General features: G+C 39.5%; 1 protein-coding gene across 1 annotated transcript in view; it reads left to right on the top strand.

The window, feature by feature from the left end:
- The window catches only part of LOC146867907 (uncharacterized), a 100,908-nt gene that overhangs the window by 41,006 nt on the left and 40,606 nt on the right, over nt 1-19,296 (top strand). Inside the window, exons 2-3 of the mRNA XM_085615130.1 lie at nt 8,969-9,093; nt 11,334-11,398. Coding sequence (XP_085471256.1) covers nt 8,969-9,093; nt 11,334-11,398 — 190 coding nt within the window. The remainder of the gene's footprint in view (nt 1-8,968; nt 9,094-11,333; nt 11,399-19,296) is intronic.

Here is a 19,296-nt window from a genome sequence, read left to right as displayed (position 1 = left end):
GCGCTCCCATTTTAAAAGGATGACTAACAGGATCCATCCTAAGCCAACTAACAAACGGCTCAATATACAGATTAAATAGAAGAGGTGACAAAGGGCACCCCTGCCTGGTGCCCCTCGAGATATTGAACCAATCAGTTAAGAAACCGTTTACCAAAACCTTAGCTTTAGGGCCAGAATACAGACTCTTAATCGCCTGAACAAAGTTGTTAGGGAAACCAAAACTTTTTAATGCTTCCAAGAGATATACCCAGTTAACCTGGTCAAAAGCTTTTGCAGCATCTATTGCTACTATCGTCAGGGGAGCCCTCTTAACTTCTGCCATATCTATCGCCCCCATTACCTGGAAGGTAAGGTCATTTAACTGCCTCCCTGGTATGAAACCTCTCTGATCAGAATGGACTACCGCCTTTATAATCTTTGCCACCCTCGCTGCCAATATGCCTGCAAAAACCTTATAATCTGAATTTAATAAGGATATTGGTCTATAAGACTCTATCAACTGTGGGTCTTTGTTAGGTTTTAGGATCAGAGTCACCGTGGCTTCCGTCCACGAACCTGGAATATCTTCCCCCGCAATATAAATTATATTAAACAATTTTTTTAAGATTGGCACCACAATATCCAAAATGCCTGTATAAAACTCAATTGGGAGCCCATCCGGGCCTGCAGCTTTTCCCCTGGCCATTTTTTTGCATTGTACTCTGATTTCTTCTTCACTAATGCTAGCTTGCACAGATACCCTGTGTTCTTCAGTTAACTGAGGGAGGGCAATTAATTGTAACCACTCCTGAGCAACCCCTTGTCCTAGTCTAATATCCTCCTTATATAAATCATTCATAAAGGTTCTGGCTTCCTCACGAATTTTATCATCTTCATGAATTATACTTCCTGAACCTCTTTGAATTAAGTTCTTTATCAGATTCCTTGCCCTATCCATTCTCGTCTTCCAGGCTAATAGAGGACCGCATTTTTATCCGTAAGCAAAATGCTGTAACTTGCTAACTTTCCACCTATCGGAAAGCTTCCTATCTAGATTGGCTTGAAACTCGGCCCGCAAATTTTCCAACTCTTTCTCCAAACGTGGTGCTATACCCCAGGTCTCCATAGAAGATTTCTGTAATTCAGTTTCTTTTTCCTTTATCTTGCTTATCCTATCTGCTTCTTCATTTTTCAGAGCTCTCTTTCTTCCTATTGATATAGAGGTAAAAAATCCCCCTTATATAGGCTTTAAAAGCCTCTCACACTGTCTGAGCCTTAGCTGTGCTGATATTAAGCTTAAAATACTCATCCGTTTTGTCACAGATCTTCATTATCACTTCATCGTCAAATAACATGGTCCTATCTAAAGTCCACCTTTTTTGTATCTCTCTTTGCTTAAGCCCCAAAGTCAGCGCTACTGCTGAGTGGTCTGATAAGATAGCTGGAATATGTTTTATTTCCTCAACTTCTGAAAATAGTACCTGGTCTACAAGAAATAAATCAATTCTTGAATGATGCTTATACTTTTTACTGTAAAACGTAAAATCCCTAGTTTCCCTATTCTTGCTTCTCCATGTATCGAGTAAATTAAAATCTTTAATTGTATTTTTTAACGCCGCAAACGTTTTTGGCGGACTGTTATATTTAACTTTAGAGGTACGATCCATCTCTTTATTTAAAACCAGATTGAAGTCCCCCCTATTATTATTGGTATAATGGTGTTCAATAAACTGGCCTCAAGTTTCAGAAGTGCCCCAGGATTATCTTCATTCGGGCCATAATATGCTACACATACTAGGGGTGTACCCCGAACTGTCAGAGTGGCCACCAACCATCTTCCTGACTGATCTGTCTCTTGTTTTACGACATTTGTACCTGCATTGCTCCTTATAATCAATGCCACTCCCCTAGTACTTCCTCTTTGGTCGGAGCAGAGCACCTCCTGGATCCATCTCGCCTTACTGAACTCCTGTTTGCACTCCTGGGACTCTAGATGGGACTCCTCTAAAAAACAGAGATGTGCCTCACCATCCTTCAGAAATTCAATGACCCGGACATCTTTCTCCTACTCCTCAACCCATTTACATTCCATGTTATCATTTTAACTTCATTTAACCTGTTCATCTTTGCAGCATTCTAGGCTCTTCCTTCGCGACTCTAAAATTTTTAGGACTTGTACGAGGACTAGTTTTTTTATTTTTTCCCCCATGCTCCCAACACCCTGTGCTCCCCCCACCCCAACCTCCAGGAGGAACCCTCCTGTTATCCCTTTAGCGATTAAAAATCGCCTTTCGGGACCCTCCCCTTGCAGCACGAGGCATCCGCTCCTAAAACAAACCTGCCCAACAATTTTTAAGCTATATCCAAATTCACTATATGCATATGAATATTCATCTGTATATATGTAGAGATGTTTGTTTCTATTTTTTTTTAAAAAAATTAATGTATAACCCTCTATTATCCAGACTGCACTGCTACTGCCCTCTGCCCATCTATTTTTTTTGTATATATATATAATTTTTTCCCATACGTCTCTATGTTTAAACTGGTCTAGGTCTTCTCTAATGCTTCATTTGTGCCAAAAAGATGTCTACTTCCTGAGGGGAGCTAAAATTATACATCTTATTTTGCCACATTACTTTTTTTTTTTAGTTAAGTAGTTTTTATTGTAGATAAAAGCACACAAGATAAGCAATACAAATTAAGCCAGTAGGAGTAAGTAAATTGTAAAACATGTCAGCAAATATAGAGGATGCCTATACAATGAGCTAATACTACGGAGGGAGGAAACAGAGTTTAAGCAATATAAACAGTGAAAAACTTAACAGTTTGCTAAGAACAGGCAATAATAGGCAAAGCATAGTATACCACCAAGAAGTATAAAACTCCTAAAAAAAAAAATAATAGTGCAGATATACAATTTAAGTAGAAGAGTGAACATTTTTATGAAAAAGGGGAGAAGGGAAGAGAAAAAGAAAAAAGGATAGGAGGAGAGAGAAAAGAGAAGTACAGGAAAGAGAGAGGACAGAAAGAAAAGAGAGAAGAACAAGATGTTAAGAATAGATAGAGACTATGATGTTGATGATAAGAAGGATGTAAAGGGTAGCCATAGTAGGTCGGACTTAATTTGTACGTGAATGGAGGACTGAGGGATAGAGGCAATTCTATGTTCATCACAAATATAATTCCACCAATGAAGAAAGGATAATTTAGAATTATCTTTCCAGCAAGTGAGTATGACTTTAAAGGCCACAGCAAGGAATAAGTCTAACAGCGGAGAGGAAGGAGTAGCTAGATCAAAATCTGGTGAAACAGTGCCCAAAAATACATTTTGAATATTAAGTTGTACATTATTAGAAAAGATCTGAGTACATTTTGACCAAATCTCCTTCCAAAAGGCATAAACTTTAGGACAGTAAAACAATAAATGTACTAAGGAGCCTTCAGCATTAGAGCAAGACCAACAAGATGGTGTGACAGAGTGATTGAATTTATGTAGCAAAAGAGGAGTAATGATGACTCTATTAAAAATAAAAAATAGGGACTGTGTGAGATTTGCAGCTTTGGAGGTTTTGAATAGTTTCTGCCAAACCTTATCCCAATGTGATACTGATAGAGTCAAGGAAAGGTCATGCCCCCACTCTAGTTCCACCTTAGATTTAACCCGTGTGCAGATAGGAGTAGATAGAGATTTATAGATATAAGAGGCACTAGGAGTAGTATCGGAGGAAGTGTGAAATAATGAAGAGTCAGAAGGAGAGGAAGAAGGAGTTGGAGGAGAAGAGAATTTCTGTAGACACTCCTGCAGAATTGGGGCTAGCGTATCATATTGCAGAATACAGGAATCAGGAAGATTGAAGGTAACTTGTAACTGATGGAAAGAGAGAATTACATTGTTGATAATTAGTTGATGTACAAAAAGAAGGCCCTTTTCTTTCCATTGTTTGTAATAGAATGACTTGTGGCGAAATTTAATGTACTTGTTAAACCAAAGAGATGACGCTAGAAAAGATTCATAGTTATTCATGTTCTTAAAGAAAAGGGTGTGCAACAACATATGGGAATGTTTCAAAATAGGGTATTTGGAAATAAAAGTACAGTTAGACATGTGAACAACATCCCGTATTGAAAATTCATTAAGCAAGGAACATTCAACATTAACCCACGAGGGTTTAGGCAAGTCTTGATAATCCCTAGAAAAGGCAAAAAATTGACGAATCAAGAATGCATTATGATACAAATTAAAAGCAGGGAATCTTACACCTCCTTCATTTTTTGGACGAATCAATTTAGCCAGAGCAATACGTGCAAGCTTGTTATTCCATAGAAACTTTGTGCATAGCGAATTAATCTGGGAAAAATAGTATTTAGGAATTTTGAAGGGTAACATAGATAATATAAACAAAATCTGAGGAACAATCATCATTTTGATTGTATCAAGTCTGCCCCACCAAGAAAGGAACAATGGAGACCATAAATTCAACAAATTGGTAATTTAAGTTTTAAGGCAGAGAAATTCTGAGCAAGTGTATCACGAATGGTGGGGGTAAACCATGTACCAAGGTATTTTATTTTCTGGGGACACCATGTGAAATTAGACGATTCAAACATATATCTGTAGCATGAAGGATTTAAAGGTAAAATCTCAGTTTTAGAGAAGTTCAATTTGTAACCTGAAACCTTAGCGAACGATGCAATTTCCTTCAAAAAGGGGGGCAGGGAGGATACAGGGTTAGACATATAAATAAGCACATCATCAGCATATGCGGACAGTCTAATTTGTTGAGATTTAAGATTGAAACCAGTAATGAGAGAATTACTTCTGATACGTTCCAGAAATGGTTCTAGACATAACAGGAAAAGTAATGGGGAAAGCGGGCAGCCCTGGCGTGTACCTCTTTGAAGGGAAAAATAAGGGGAGAAGAGACCATTAACAAAAATACAAGCTTTGGGGTTGGTGTATAATAATTTAACATAAGAAATAAACTTTGGACCAAAGCCAAACCATCGTAAGGTGTGAAGCAGAAATTCCCAATTAACACGATCAAAGGCTTTTTCAGCTGCCACATTACTTTTAACATGGCCGGGTATTTCATTTAGACCTAGGATCCCCGGCTTCTCAACTCTGGCATTCTAGTTCCCAAGTCCCACTGCCTCTGCGCAGTTCTCTTCCCAAGATCTGACCTGATTTGATATTCAATCGAATCACATTATAGTGTAGTTTCTCTTGAAGCTCTCCCCAAAACCAATTCCTTAACTGCATAGGAAAGGAAGTTTATCAAGATTTCCCTTTGGGCTTTTCTCGCGGGGTGCTTCTTGAAGGGGTCTCTATGGACTCTCTGAATCTCTTTATCCAGATCGATATCCAATCTATCTTTCAAAATTCCCTCCCTGAGAATCTTATCCCGCCAGTGTGCTGTTCTGACTCTGCCCCCGCTGGCCCGGAAGCCGATCCTGCTCACTTCAGCCTGTATCCTCCGCCGCAGTTCAGCTCGGCGTCTCCCAAATCCGCTATACTGTGCTGCCTCCAGCCCCATGCGGTGATGCGGCGATGCGGCAGAAACGGAGATGCAGCACACAGTTGGCTCAGCGGTAATGGCAACGGCAGCGTGCAAAGAAAGAAAAAACTGAGAATGAAGTCATTAGGGTCGAGATTATTTCTACACTAAGTCTTGCAGCATCTCATATACCTGACAGTACGCTTTGTTGCAGGCATTCATATACTGGTGTAGATTTCTGCCTCACTGCATCGGGAGCTCCCGCGACCGGCGTCAGCCCGCCGCCATGTTCCTCGAGATACCATGATGCTGAGTGCTATGTACTATTCACTTGAGACTGTGAATGTATTACACGTGCTGGTGGTAACGTTGTTGTTGTTGTGAATACAAAAATTAAACAAATACAATTTCTGGTAATCTTTGAATTCCACCAAAAGAATGTCCAGACTTGCACTCTGGCTCCTGTATCAATGCCAGCAAGGTGTTACCATTAGCTTTTCAAACTTTGCAGCATCAGATCATCAGCTTCAGCAGAACTATCCCCCTCTAGATTCTAACAGGGAGTAGCCTTGCTTAAGAATAGGACCACCTCCAGAACTGGCCCTAAAGGCAGCCCAATTTATTTTGTGTAATAAAATCCTGTAGCCAAATTATTTCACAAGAACTTTCTAGGCCAATAAATCTGGGTTTACTGTGCTAATGCATGGAGACCTTGCTGAAATGTACGAAACTGCAACCAGACTGCATTGAAGTTTCATTCCAGTCCTGTTTTTGTTTCTCTGTGAAATAAAGGTCAGATGACAAGGGAGCCATCATTATAGTTCTTTGATCCTTTTGATGACATGTAACCAAAAGAAGTGATACAATGGAGGACCCCTTACCACCCAACCATAATTTTGTGCACAAAGACAAACAAGACTATTATGCAGACAACAGTACCTGCATTATAGATCTGCACAGACCAGAAGCCACTGGGAAACTGGCAGACAGAGAGGAACAAGATGCGACATAGGAGAAAGAGAGAGGGGCAGGCAACAGGATTGAGGGGGGGAGAAACAAACTGCGAAACATAGGGAAAAGAGGAGCAACACGTAGGAGAAAGAGGGAGTGGCAGAAAGAAGGAATGAGTGATATGTATGGGAAAGCAAAGAGCCAAACTGAAAAGAAGAAAGGAAGGGAAGAACAAGTAGGAAGTGTAGGTGGGAAGAACGTGGAGAGCTATACTGGAGAAAGAGCAAGTACTCGAAGGGAGCAACCATGAGCAGACCCAAAAAGGGAAATTGGAAGGGGTGTGAACGAATTACGAGGAGGTGACAGAAACGCATGTTTAACAAGGTCTTTCATATACCTCAATGGAAGCATTCTTCTAGAGGTGAAAAAGTACAATCTAACAGTCAATAACATAAGGTGAGAGAAAGCAATGCTCCTCTAGGCTGAACCAAGACACACATGTCAAAATCTCAGTGGCAGTGGCAGAAAGAGGTTACTCAAAAACGACATTGGTTGAAAGGGATAGGTCCAAAGCCCACTTGATAGGGATGGGTCCAAAGCCAACTTGGAGTATATTAGACACAATGATTCTTTTTGACAACTGTGCTGTCAAAATCCAGACCAATAAAAGAATACAATAACAATATTGTTTTAAGGAAATATTTTACATTTTAGTAATCAAAAATAGGTTTCTATCTTAAAGAGTTTTCTCTGTTTTTAGAACAGAATTGGAAGATGGGCCCCTACCCCAAGCTTGATCTGGTGCACATAGAGGCTCAGCCCCCTGTCCCCCAGGCATGTTCCATGTTTTATTCTGATGTTGCAAGCAGACCCTCCAGTGTACTATTTAAACCCTACCCCACCTCCTCCTGGGGAATGCTTATTTCCTGGCACCCTTTGCATCTTTCTGTTTGCCTCATATGTACATCTAAAATCTGGACATGCTCCAGCACAAAGGGCATCCCCTCATTTCCACGTTGAACATCTCCATGCAAATTAAAGAGCAGACCACTTCAGAATACGTGGGTACCCGAACAGTGCTCTCGGATTTACTTAGGCCCCTTCTGTCAAATAGAAAATGGCAAGGACTACCTTTTAACAGGGCCCACTTTGTGTAATATAGTCCATAGAGTTTACATTCTAAGACCAATGACGGTAACTAGCATTTAAACAGCTGGCCCAGGGTAGAAAGGAACTGTCTTACTTCACTCATGAACACATCTTTGACATGTGTTCCAGGTACCACCTGAACATGTTTCTGATAAGACACTGAAGTAGAACACGATTAGAGAGCGTCTTTGTTTACATGACATTACCCGTTTTCCTAAAATTGATCCTTATTGGCAAACATTGGATCATGAACCTAGTATCGAGTCTATGCGCAAATAAAGGGCAGGTAAAAATGCAATTATCATTTTGCGCATTTGGATGTTAGGCATTTAGACCTGATTAACTGTGGTTTACAAAATATTGTCATTCATAATTTCTAATTGGTGAGGGTTGTGGATGTATGGATGGTGGGCAGTATATTCATACCTTGCAGCAAATATATCCAAAATCTGTGAAGATTTCAATGTGATTTGGTATCATGGAAAGTACCTCACAAGGAGAATAACATGTGTAATTGCACTGGATTGCAAGGATCTCAGGAGGTCAGTGAATCCAAATTATGGTAGTTCTTCTGCATAGCAGGTTTTAAGGGGAGGCCATTTTCTTAGATGGCGTTAGGGACATGAAAGCAGTCTGGCTGCGCCAGCATACCTCACCGGGCAGCACATAACCATTTTCCTTCCTGTATCTGCACCATTGCTCAACCCCTCGAATCATCTTATGTAGTCAAATCATTTTATCAAAGAATATTTGTCTCCAAAAAGTGATATTATGTGCTCAAAAAGCCAAAAGTGGGGTATTTTTAAACAAATTTAAACGAGGTTGCAAATTAAAACTGTTCCTTTCTTATACAACCAAATTAGTCATTTTTAGACCTCTCGAATTCAGTGACACATTTCAATAATTAGAAGCCATCTTGTTAGCTGGGTGATGATGACTTTGAGTTTAAGAATTGTTCTCTTCTTCCTTGAAACACACTGCCCATTAAATGACACACCACATGGTCCTTTTCTTCTTTATAACACATCCAACTAATCAATGAACCACTAATTTGTCCTGTTCTTGTTGTTACACACAGCCAACTATCACTGAAGCAACACATTATTCATGTTGCGTCCATTTTTATTTCTATTGTTGGTTCGATTTAACACAATTTGAAATTAAATGTGATATAGTTTTGGATTGGTTCAACTTAATACACCTGAACACGCATACTTTCAGTTCAACAGTCAAATATATTTTATACAGGTGTTCTTTCTTTTAAAAGAGGTCATAATGCCGTCAAATGCTTAAAAGTAAGCCTACACTCTTAACTATTGTGTGTTATCGTATATGCATGGAAAGCAAAATAACTGAGAACAATGTGCTCATAAATGTGAAATTTTTTGCAGATAGTGGCAGTGTACCAAAAAGAAGCCTTTATACTGTCATTTCCATTAACACAACTTTTAATGAGAGTTTAAAGAATCCTGCATCCGAACAATACAAGAATCTTGAAAAGTCATTGTTTACGCAGGTAAGAGGCACTTGACATAAGAAAAAGTCAACTTACATTCACAATCAATTCATAAGTCATGTACTTTTAATGAATAAATAAGGTAACAAGATTTCAGTGCATGCAAAGTGTGATTGTATCTAAGTATGAAAAGCAATGTAGACTCCAGAGACACTTTATTTAGATCCAATCTAGATTTCAGCATTACCCTTAGGGAGACAAGTGTTTTAAGATTAAGACAATGCCATGCTTGGTAGAGAACCAATAATAATATGGAGATTAGGTAGAATATTGTTCATGATAGATTAAATCAGCACATTATAGGTTACAATAGGATGGTTAAACGGTAGCGATAGGTCGGTTTAGAAGAGAAGAAATAAAAATAGAATAAAATAGAAATAGAATAATTCAACATAGAATAAAGAAGCTTACGATCACCTAGCAGAGAATGCGCAACAATAGAATGATCTAGTAGACAGTGCATAACAATAGAAATATTCACCAGAGACTAAATAACAATAGAATAATTCTTCAAGAAATGCAAATAATTAAAAGATTCAGCAGATAATGTGTAACAATAAAATAATTTGACAGAGAATTTAGTAGAAAGGTTCAGATGACTGCTATTAAGAACAGAAGTATTCATTTGAGAACATGGCTTGGATCATTTCTCTTATCATATCAGCATTCAGCAGCAAAGGGGTACCATTGGAATGAATTCACTGCAAAGAGGTAACAGTGGAATGATTCCACACACAGTACATAAGAATAGAAGGATTTAGTAGCGAATATATGAAAGTAGCAAAATTCAGCAAAGAATGCACAATGAGACGATGATTCAGCATAGACTAAGTGTGCCATTACGAGTCAGGTAGATCAATATTACTGGGGGATATGGCCCAATTACAAGTTCCTGCACCCAGTGACACCTAGTGAGTTTCTGTGCACATATTGCACCTGCTAAGAGCAGAAGGAAAAGGTGCACAGTAATGGACCTTGAATCAGGAAAACATGTGGCATTGGATGCGGTAAGCCTGGGTCCCGTATGTTTACCCTAAATCTAGGCGCAGAGACTCATCATGGTTGTTGACTAGGAAGAAGTTACATCTGCAATAGATATGCCCTGCCAAGGATTCCTCACCTCCAATTACCACCTGACTCTTAGTGTGGCCCTAAGAAGGAACAGATTAGTTCAACACAGAATACACACCAATGGAAGGATTTAGGAGTGTTTAATTAGAAATTAAAAGTTTATTCAAAAAGTAAGTAACAATAAATAGTAACAAATTGATGGTTACTCAATAGCTTGATGCAGCAAAGTACGTTTAACCATACAAAACATAAAAAAAGAGGGCCCAGTTATCAAAATAAAGTCTGAAATGTACCCTGGTGAGCTAATGCTACATTAAGAGTACATTTCTGCCTATTTTAAATTTCACAAAGTGTTACAGGTGCACTTCTGGGACGCCGTGACAGTCGCTGCTGTCCAGGGGTACTCACATGCCTAAGAATTTATACAAGATAAATGTAACTTGTGTCCATTTATGTGTCTGTAAATACTTTGTAAAAGTGCATTGCACTTTCAAATTATTCTTTTCTTCATAGGATGTTTTCCCCATGCAGATACTTCTCCATTAATCTCCAATTAATGTTGGACGTGTTCCCACCTAAATCCCATCTTGGATAAATCTCTGACTGTATCTAAGGTGGAAATGGGCCTTCCAGAACTTTGAGAGTCCCCACAACAGCCCAAAGTTAAAAAGAAAAGAGTTTGTCGAGAGAGGTGAAGGTATAGGGTGTGGCATAAGTGGAGGAGGAGGTAGATCAACATGACTTCCAAATTACAAATAGCAGTCGATTTTCAAATATATTTTGTACAACTTTTGCACATTAACTTTTCATGAACAGGAGTTTGAGGAAAAAACCTTCCCTAACTGAAGAGACAGGTCTACTTTGAGTAGCTGGAGCGGTGTTCAACTTTGGTCCATGGGAGTTAGATCCATGCCAAAGTTTCTGGATAGCCCCATGCAATAAATGTACCTACACTAAATTTAAATGAGCATCATTTATACGGTCAGTGGTTATCCTGAATATCTGGCATAGATATGGCATGAACTAATATTTGTCACTCCTGACCTAGACACAATGCACACAATAATGTATGAGCTTATGCTACTCAACTGTGAAGATTGTATGGCAGAAGCAGTAATCGCTTAGGTGCCTGGTTACCAGCTAATTTGACAGCTACCTTTTTTTTACAGCTGGAAACTATCTACCGGAGAGCTGCACCAACGTATTACCTCAGTACAAAAATTACAGGATTTAGGTATAGTATGCACACCAAAAACTCATATTATTACTTGCTGTGTTTGGAGTATATGAAATGTGAGTGTGTGGTGTCTTTAAAGTTTTCTTATTGAAGAAGGGAAAACGAATCTTGGGTTTCAGAAACGATAATAGTGTTACCAAAGGCTAATATAATGGTTACACATTTAAGCAGCATATGTTTACTTATTTAACAAACAGTTATACAAAGTTTACATTTCTAAATGTTGAAGAGAGCCTTCCTTGAGGCGTGTCGGTGTGATTGTTCTCTGATTGCCAGAAAGAGGTGGGAGATGATGGCAGGCCGTAGCATGCATGGGGTCCCTACAGAGTTGTGGATGGTGGTGCCAGTGTATCCCTGTGCTGTGCTCACCTCCTGATCGCATAAATCTGTAGAATCACTGACCTTCCTTTTTTTCATTTTTTTTAATGGTCAAATTGATCAGAAAACAAACAAGGAAAAAGTGATTTCCAAAATACAGATGAATTAAGTATAATAAATACATAGACCACAAAGCTATTCAATCGTACAAGCACTTATCTATCACATAAACTGTAACCCATAGCAAAAACTATATTTAATGCCGAATGTTAAATTTATGAGTTGGATTGTTTGTGGGCTGAACCAAGCCAGTAAAAGTCGATTGGTAGCGGAAGAGCTGCAGGTGTTTAAGCCCGATATAGTTGGACTTGCTGAAACCCATTTGGCTTTTAAAGATAGAAAGTATTTCACAGCTTGGCTGTGAGCTGATCTTGTGTACATCGCAGTCGGCATCTATCCGGGGGGTTGCACTATTGAAGATTAAATATTCTGAGGCAGGGGTTCTACGCACACAGGCTGACCCTAAGGGAAGATGGGCAATTGCTCAGCTCTCTGTTTTTGGTCACAAGGTGACAGTATGTATGATTTATGGTCCTAATGTTGACTGCCCTGATATTATTTCCGACCTAAGCTCTGAACTGTTGGAATAGGCTGGGGATCTTATTGTAATGGGAGACTTTAATTGCATATTAGATAAAAAAAATTGATACTACAAACACGACTGCAAGAGGTAGAATGGCTCAGGTGAGGGCAGCTATACAAGATTTGCTTTATATACATCAATTGGAGTACGCTTGGAGAATGCTTTCTCCCACAACGCCGGGTTTTACCTTTTTTTCTCATCCGCATAAACAATATTCTCGAATTGATATGATTTTTACCAACTATGCTCTGCTGGATAACTCCTCTATGGTGGTATGTCCTAAGATTACATAGGACCATAACCCCATTATACTTTTTAAAAAAAAATATTTTTTATTCAGAGCAAGAGGTTCAAGAATACATTACAGAATAAATTTAACATTTATATTGTTGATAATATGGCATTAAAATGAAATGGTATGAAGAAAAGAGAGCACTAACCGAATGTGCAATGTGCCTTGTGCAAAACAGCAAAAATACAAATACTCAAAAACTACTAAAGTGCAGGTGCAAAGGGATCAATTCCCCACTTAAGTATTTAGAATATAATATCTATGAAGTGCTAATGCATTCTTTACGAAAAACCATCAAAAAGGAAATTCACTTCCACAATCTTATCATAGGATATAATATTAAAGTGCGAAAGTGTAAAAAAAAAGGCACTAATCGAAAGTGCAATGTGCCATGTACAAAACCAGCATAAATACAAATCCTCGAAGCCACTAAAGTGCAAGTGCAAGACATAAGTAATTGCAGTAATGTTACAATAAAGGGAATTCATTAGCATAAAAACATCAATAAAAAAGACATGCTTCGAAACAATTCACCACTTCCAGTATTTAAAATGTAATATCTATAAAGTGCTAATGCATTCTTCACAGAAAACAATCAAAAAGGAGGTTCACTTCCATACAAAAACCACATTAGGAGAAGACTTCTAGGTATATCCCTTCCAATATTTCATTTTCTATTAAGTCTTCTCCAGTATTTCAAAAAACTTCCAGTTTCGCTCAAACTTTTTTACAGCTCCTACCCTCCTAGCATAGGCCTCCTCAAATTTTTTTACTCTTTTCATTTTATTAATCCATTTCAAATGAGAGGGGGCTTCTGTAGATCTCCAATTTTGCAAAATTAATGAGCATGCTACCGCACTAGCAATAAAAATAAAAACTCTTTCTGGTTTAGACAATTGTAACCCTCCCTTGCAGTAGCCAAATAGCACAACCTCGGCTTCGATCGGGATTCTATTTCCGATTGCACGCTCGATGTCTGAAAATACGGCTTCCCAAAAAGACCTTAGGCCGGGACACACAAAAAAAATATGGTGCCAACCACCTTCCCCATGTTTAGAGCACCGAAAGCACTTATCTTCCACGTCTGGAAACCTTTTATTTAGAGTAGAAGGTGTTCAATAGGCCAGCCACCTTGAAAAAAAGGCCATCCTCTTATAATTAGCAGCACGCAATGCTCTACTTCCTGAGTAGCTGATCCACTCCCACTACCTTTCGGATAATCTGCAGTCAGTTTCCCGATTTATTTTTTCCAAATGGTTCTAGATCACCAAAGAATATTTTGTTTTGTGTAGCAACTTATACCAGTTGCCTATTCCTCGTAGTTTAGCCCTGTAGAGGGCAACTGTCGAATGATTGGGGGGTTCAGTTATACCACCGGTACTCCTCAACCAGGAGACTAACCGCAGATATTCAAAGAAGGCCGGTTTCCGATGAGTCCCTATCCTGGCCAATATTTCCTGCCAGGAAATCAGCCTATTCTGAACTATAAAATGTCTCAATTCGGTAAATCCAGAATTCTCCCAAACATTGATGTGACTAACTTGTATCTGGAAACCGAGGCTGGCACATTCTCTTATATTGAGGTATTGAAAGCCCTTTAGATTCATTTCCCTAGAAACGGTTTGAAGTCTGATAAGAAAGTCTTTTAAAGTTTTATATCGTGTTTTCTTAGGAAGCTTAGCAGTTTTTAAAAACACTGAAGTGGATGAACCAATTTCTAGCAGCATTCTATTGATAAAAAATGTATCTCTACAAGAGCTAGATCCTAACAGCCCGGATACTAAATCAAGAAGGGCAGCTTCATAATACGATCTTACATGTGGGAGTGCGAGCCCCCCCTGATCTATTGGTAGTTGTAAAGTATTCAATTTAACCCTGGGGGCTTTCTTCTCCCAAATGAATTGTCTGAAAAGCGTATCCATTTCCCTAAAAAATAGAAAAATCAATAGGGGTAATATAGACATTTTTATTAATGATACTCGCCCTACTATTGATAATGGAAGCAATGACCATTGCTCCAATAATTTACTTATTTTTGTCTTCATCCTTAAATAGTTTAACTCAAATAATTGAGAAAACTGTGAGGAGACATAAATCCCAAGATATCTTATAGGGTCAGTTCTTAATGCCTGTAATTTTAAAGAACAGGGAAATGCGTCGATATCAGCATTCATGGCGAGAACTTCTGTTTTATTTGCATTAATTTTATAGCCGCCTATTCTCTCAAACTGCAAAAATTCTCCCAAGACCTCCTCGAAATTAATCCTATTTGGGGCCAGGTATAGGATAATATCGTCGGCAAATAATTTAAGTTTAGGCATATCCAAGATTGGGGGGTGAATAGCAGCATTGTTTCGAATTCTTAAAACCAAGGGTTCGATAAAAAAAGTAAAAAGTAGGGGAGAGAGTGGACAGCCTTGTCTCGTTCCACGCCTGATTTTTATTGTTCCTGCGCAGCTGGCATTTATTGCAAGCTTTGCTGTAGCGTCCTGATAAATATTATTTAGCATCCCTACAACATTCAATGGAAAACCAAATTGAGCCAGAGTAATAAATAAAGTCTTCCAATTTATAAGGTCGAATGCTTTTTCTGCATCGACCATTACAATGCTTGCTGGGATATGATTTACATTAATATAGTCTAAAGCCTGTATTAAAAATTGAGTATTGGCAGCCATTGATCTACTCGCAATAAAACCGGTTTGATCCTTGTGGATTACTTCCTGAGCAGCTGGTAACAAACGCTCGGCCCAAACCTTCATTAATAATTTATAGTCAGAATTTAAAACACTTATGGGCCGATACGAATTCATATCATCGGGATTCTTATCTTTTTTAACGAATGAAACAATAATCGCCTCTTTAAACTCGCTTGGGACCGGGCCCCCTTCTCTAATAAAATTAAACAAATTTCTCAGAGGAACAAGTAATTCCTCTGAAAAAACCTTAAAAAACTCAATTGGGAAGCCATCTTGCCCACAAGCTTTGGAACCCGCAGTTGATTTGATAGCTGCTAAAATTTCACCTACCTCAATTTGTTTTTCTAAATTATGGACCCGCTCCAAAGATAGTTGAGGGAGATTCAAAGTTGAAAAATACTCTTTAATCGAGTTTCCTGTATTTTGTATTCGGTGGAGTATAACCGGGCATAATGATCCAGGAAGAGTTGAGAAATTCCACAGCTATCAACTACATCTAAACCAGTGGAGGGATCCAATATTTTAATTATTGAGGCAGATTCCTGTTTCTTCCTTGTAGAGTTTGCCAGGAGTTTGCCAATTAATTGGCTCTCCTCGTAGACCCTCTGTTGAAATAGTTGAGAGTTACAGACCTCTTCCATGGTAAAGAAATCTTTCAATGCCATTTTTTCCTGGTCATATTTATTAGGTAGAAACTGAAGTTGAAGGGCATACTCCTGCTCCAGTTCTATCTGTAATTGGGCTATCTTATCCCTTCGAACCTTACGCTGAGCAGTTATAAAAGCTATTATTAGAAACCGAGCTGTCGTTTTGAACCCTCCCCAAACAGAAAAGGGGGTAGCGGTATTCTCGTTGATCCTAAAGTATTCCCCGATCCAGACCCTAAAATCCCTTATCCATTCCTCATTCTGCAATAGGAGACGGTCGAGCTGCCACCTAGGCCGTTCCTTATCCTCGCCCTTGATTTTAATCTCCAGATTAACATAGGTGTGGTCTGAAAAGGGGTTACATCCTATACCTACTTCTAAAATCTGAAGGGACCTGGAGCTAAGGAAAAAATCAATTCTGGATGCGGTTTGAAAGCGATGTGAATAAAAAGTAAAAAATTCCTTCTCCGGATTCCTTTCCCTCCAGCCATCCACCAATTGAAATCCCTTAATAATAGCTTCCAAAGCTTTTTTAGTACTCGGTTGTAATTGTCTCCTCTGTTTATTTGATGTATCTTTTCTTAAATCCAATATAAAATTAAAATCTCCTCCAAGTATCATCTGCCCCGGGGCACCAGATAGTAAAGTATATATTTGGATCAATGGAACCTCATCATCAATTATCGGGCCATAGTAATTAATTAGATTAAGACTTTTCCCATAAAGCTTTACTGCTACCCATATCCATCTCCCCTGCAAATCCCTGTGAACTTCTACGATTTCCCAAGGAAGCTTATTTGAAAGATAAATTGCGACACCCCTCGTGGCAGAGCCTGAGGATGCAAAAAATACTTTCGAGAAAGTTCTGGGTATAAATAGCTTAGGGGAGTTAGACTTAAGATGAGTTTCTTGGAGGAAAGGGATTTGAGGGTTTAATGAAGTTAGCCATCTAATTAAAGCGCCATACTTCTTTTTATTCAGTATACCATTTACGTTGGCTGATAGAATCTTACATCTATTCAATTCCCTAACCATCTATCCATCTATTCATATTCAATTTTCTGCCTTGCCTTTTAATATAAATTCTAATAGTAGCCTTATTCCGAAAACCTCTTGCTCTGTTTTTCCCCCCTTTGCCATGAGTGAACCCCCAGCCCCCCTACCCCTCCAACCCCTAGAAAAAACCCCCTCCCAAGAATGTGGAATATCCCCTACCAGCCACGCTGACCACATTACTACCCACCCTACTACACCCTGGGGTGTCTTGACTTTACACCCTTCGTGACCCGCGACCCCGCCCCACCCCCAACTTTTGTGAATTGACTAAGAACCTTAAAAATTAAGAGTTATGTATGAAAATCAAACTAGGCCACAGCTTTTTTTTTTTTTCCTCTGTATCTTTCTCTGCTTCTTTCCTTGAAAACCTCCTGTTAAGTTTATTCCCCCTTTGAAATTTCTTGTAATAATGCCTGGGCTTCATCCGGATCTGAAAACAAGAAGAACTTGCCCTTGACAAGAACTTTTAGTTTGGATTGTTGCGCAATTGATGCTTGGGCGCCATGAGTTTTAAAGAGTTGCAAGAGTTTGACAAATTCTTTCCTTTCACGCGCAGCAGAGGCACTCATGTCAGAATAGATACGACATTTGGTGGTAGCATTTACTGAAAACTGCCTCTGCTGAATTGCTCTTGTAATTATTCTTTCTTTAATTCGGAAGTCCATAAAGTTAACCAAAATTGTTCGTGGCATTAGAGAGTTCGGGAAAGGTTGTGCTGGTACATGATGTGCCCTTGCAATTGTGAGGTCTCCTTCGAACTCAGGAAGAACAGTCTGCTTAATAAAGGATTCCACCCATTGGAGAGGCTGGGACTTTTCGATTCCCTCAGGAACTCCGACTATCCGTAGATTGGATCTCCGTGAGGGGTTCTCAAGATCCTCAATCTTGCTTTCAAGATGTCTCTCTTTAATTGTGGCTGCTTTCATGTCTTTAGTCATGGTAGACATCTGGTCTTCCAGGAGCGAGACTCTAGCTTCGGCCTCCTGGAGTCTGATAGGGAAGCCCTGCATCGCCTCTTCAATTTTCCCCAGACGTTCATTCAATATAGCAGTTTCGATTTTCTGGGCCCTCTTCATCTCACGAATTTCGTCGAGAATAAGATTGAGAAGGTCCTTAATGTCCAATTGCCTTGCGTCGCTTGTCTCCCCTTTCTCCAAGCTTATGATGGATTTAAGCTGAGACCCAATAGGCTCAGGAGACATAATTGCAGTTGTAATTTCCTCTTGTCCTAATACTTCAAGTGGACTTACAGACCCTAAACAATCATGAGACGATGAGGCTAATGAGACTAATGGCCCTGCATCCAATGTCTCAACAGCTACTGGGATTAATATCTCGTGGCCCCCGCTCATATTCTGATTTTGATTTGGATCTTTGCCTTGTACTTGGGTAGACTCCAAATTTTTACCCCCTATTTCCTGTCCTGGGGGTATACTATCGAGTGGTCCAATTGTCGAGCTTCTACCCACTATATTGCCTTCAGCTGTTATAGTCCTTGTAGGTGGGCTAAAGCTGGAGTCCGGAGGTGGCAGAGTTGCTTTTTTAAAGAATAGCGGGAACTGTTTGGAAGAGTTGATTTTATCATTAGGACCATCCAGGTCCACTCTGACGGTCTCGCAAGCCTGCCCTAGTTCATCTTCCACATGAGACTCCTTGGCTTTTAGGGACGTAGACAAGGCCAGCTCCTCTTCAGAGCTCTCAAAGGTACTGTCTAAGACTGGAGTGGACGCAAGCTCCTCTCCCTTTCGGGCCAGACTAGCAGCTTGTTTTGCTTCCTTAACCTGGGCTGGACGAGTTTTTGTTTTTTGACGGGCTACGTTGTCGATTTTAGCCATCCCGCTGATATTTTTTAGGGGTTTACCTATTCTCCTCTTTTTGCCTTCTTGGCTTTACTGGCCTCTGCTTTAATTGATACAACAGGAGCGATTGCTCTTACTCTTCCACCAACACCACCAGTAGCCAGCAGTCAGAGGGCAGATTCTTTCCCCCCCGAAACTTAGCGTTGATATGGCAGAGAGGGGCTGATTTCGGTAAAATAGCGATAATCCTTTTCTAGCAGAGAAAGCAGCGGGTCCTGAGCATTTTATTTCCCCCCTTTTTTTTTTTGCAAAAACGTCTCTATTTTGCTAGGGGCTCAGGTTTCTCTCTTGCTGACGAGGCTAGACTATTACCGGCAATGACCAGGGGATAGAGAGGCACAAGGGGGACGGAGAGGCAGTAAAAAAATTTAAAAAAATTGT

Source organism: Triturus cristatus, chromosome 1_2 (genome assembly GCF_964204655.1).
Source record: "Triturus cristatus chromosome 1_2, aTriCri1.1, whole genome shotgun sequence".
In the NCBI taxonomy this organism is placed as follows: domain Eukaryota; kingdom Metazoa; phylum Chordata; class Amphibia; order Caudata; family Salamandridae; genus Triturus; species Triturus cristatus.
The sequence above is the reverse complement of the archived record's forward strand: the minus strand, read 5'-3'. Positions and strand labels throughout refer to the sequence as shown.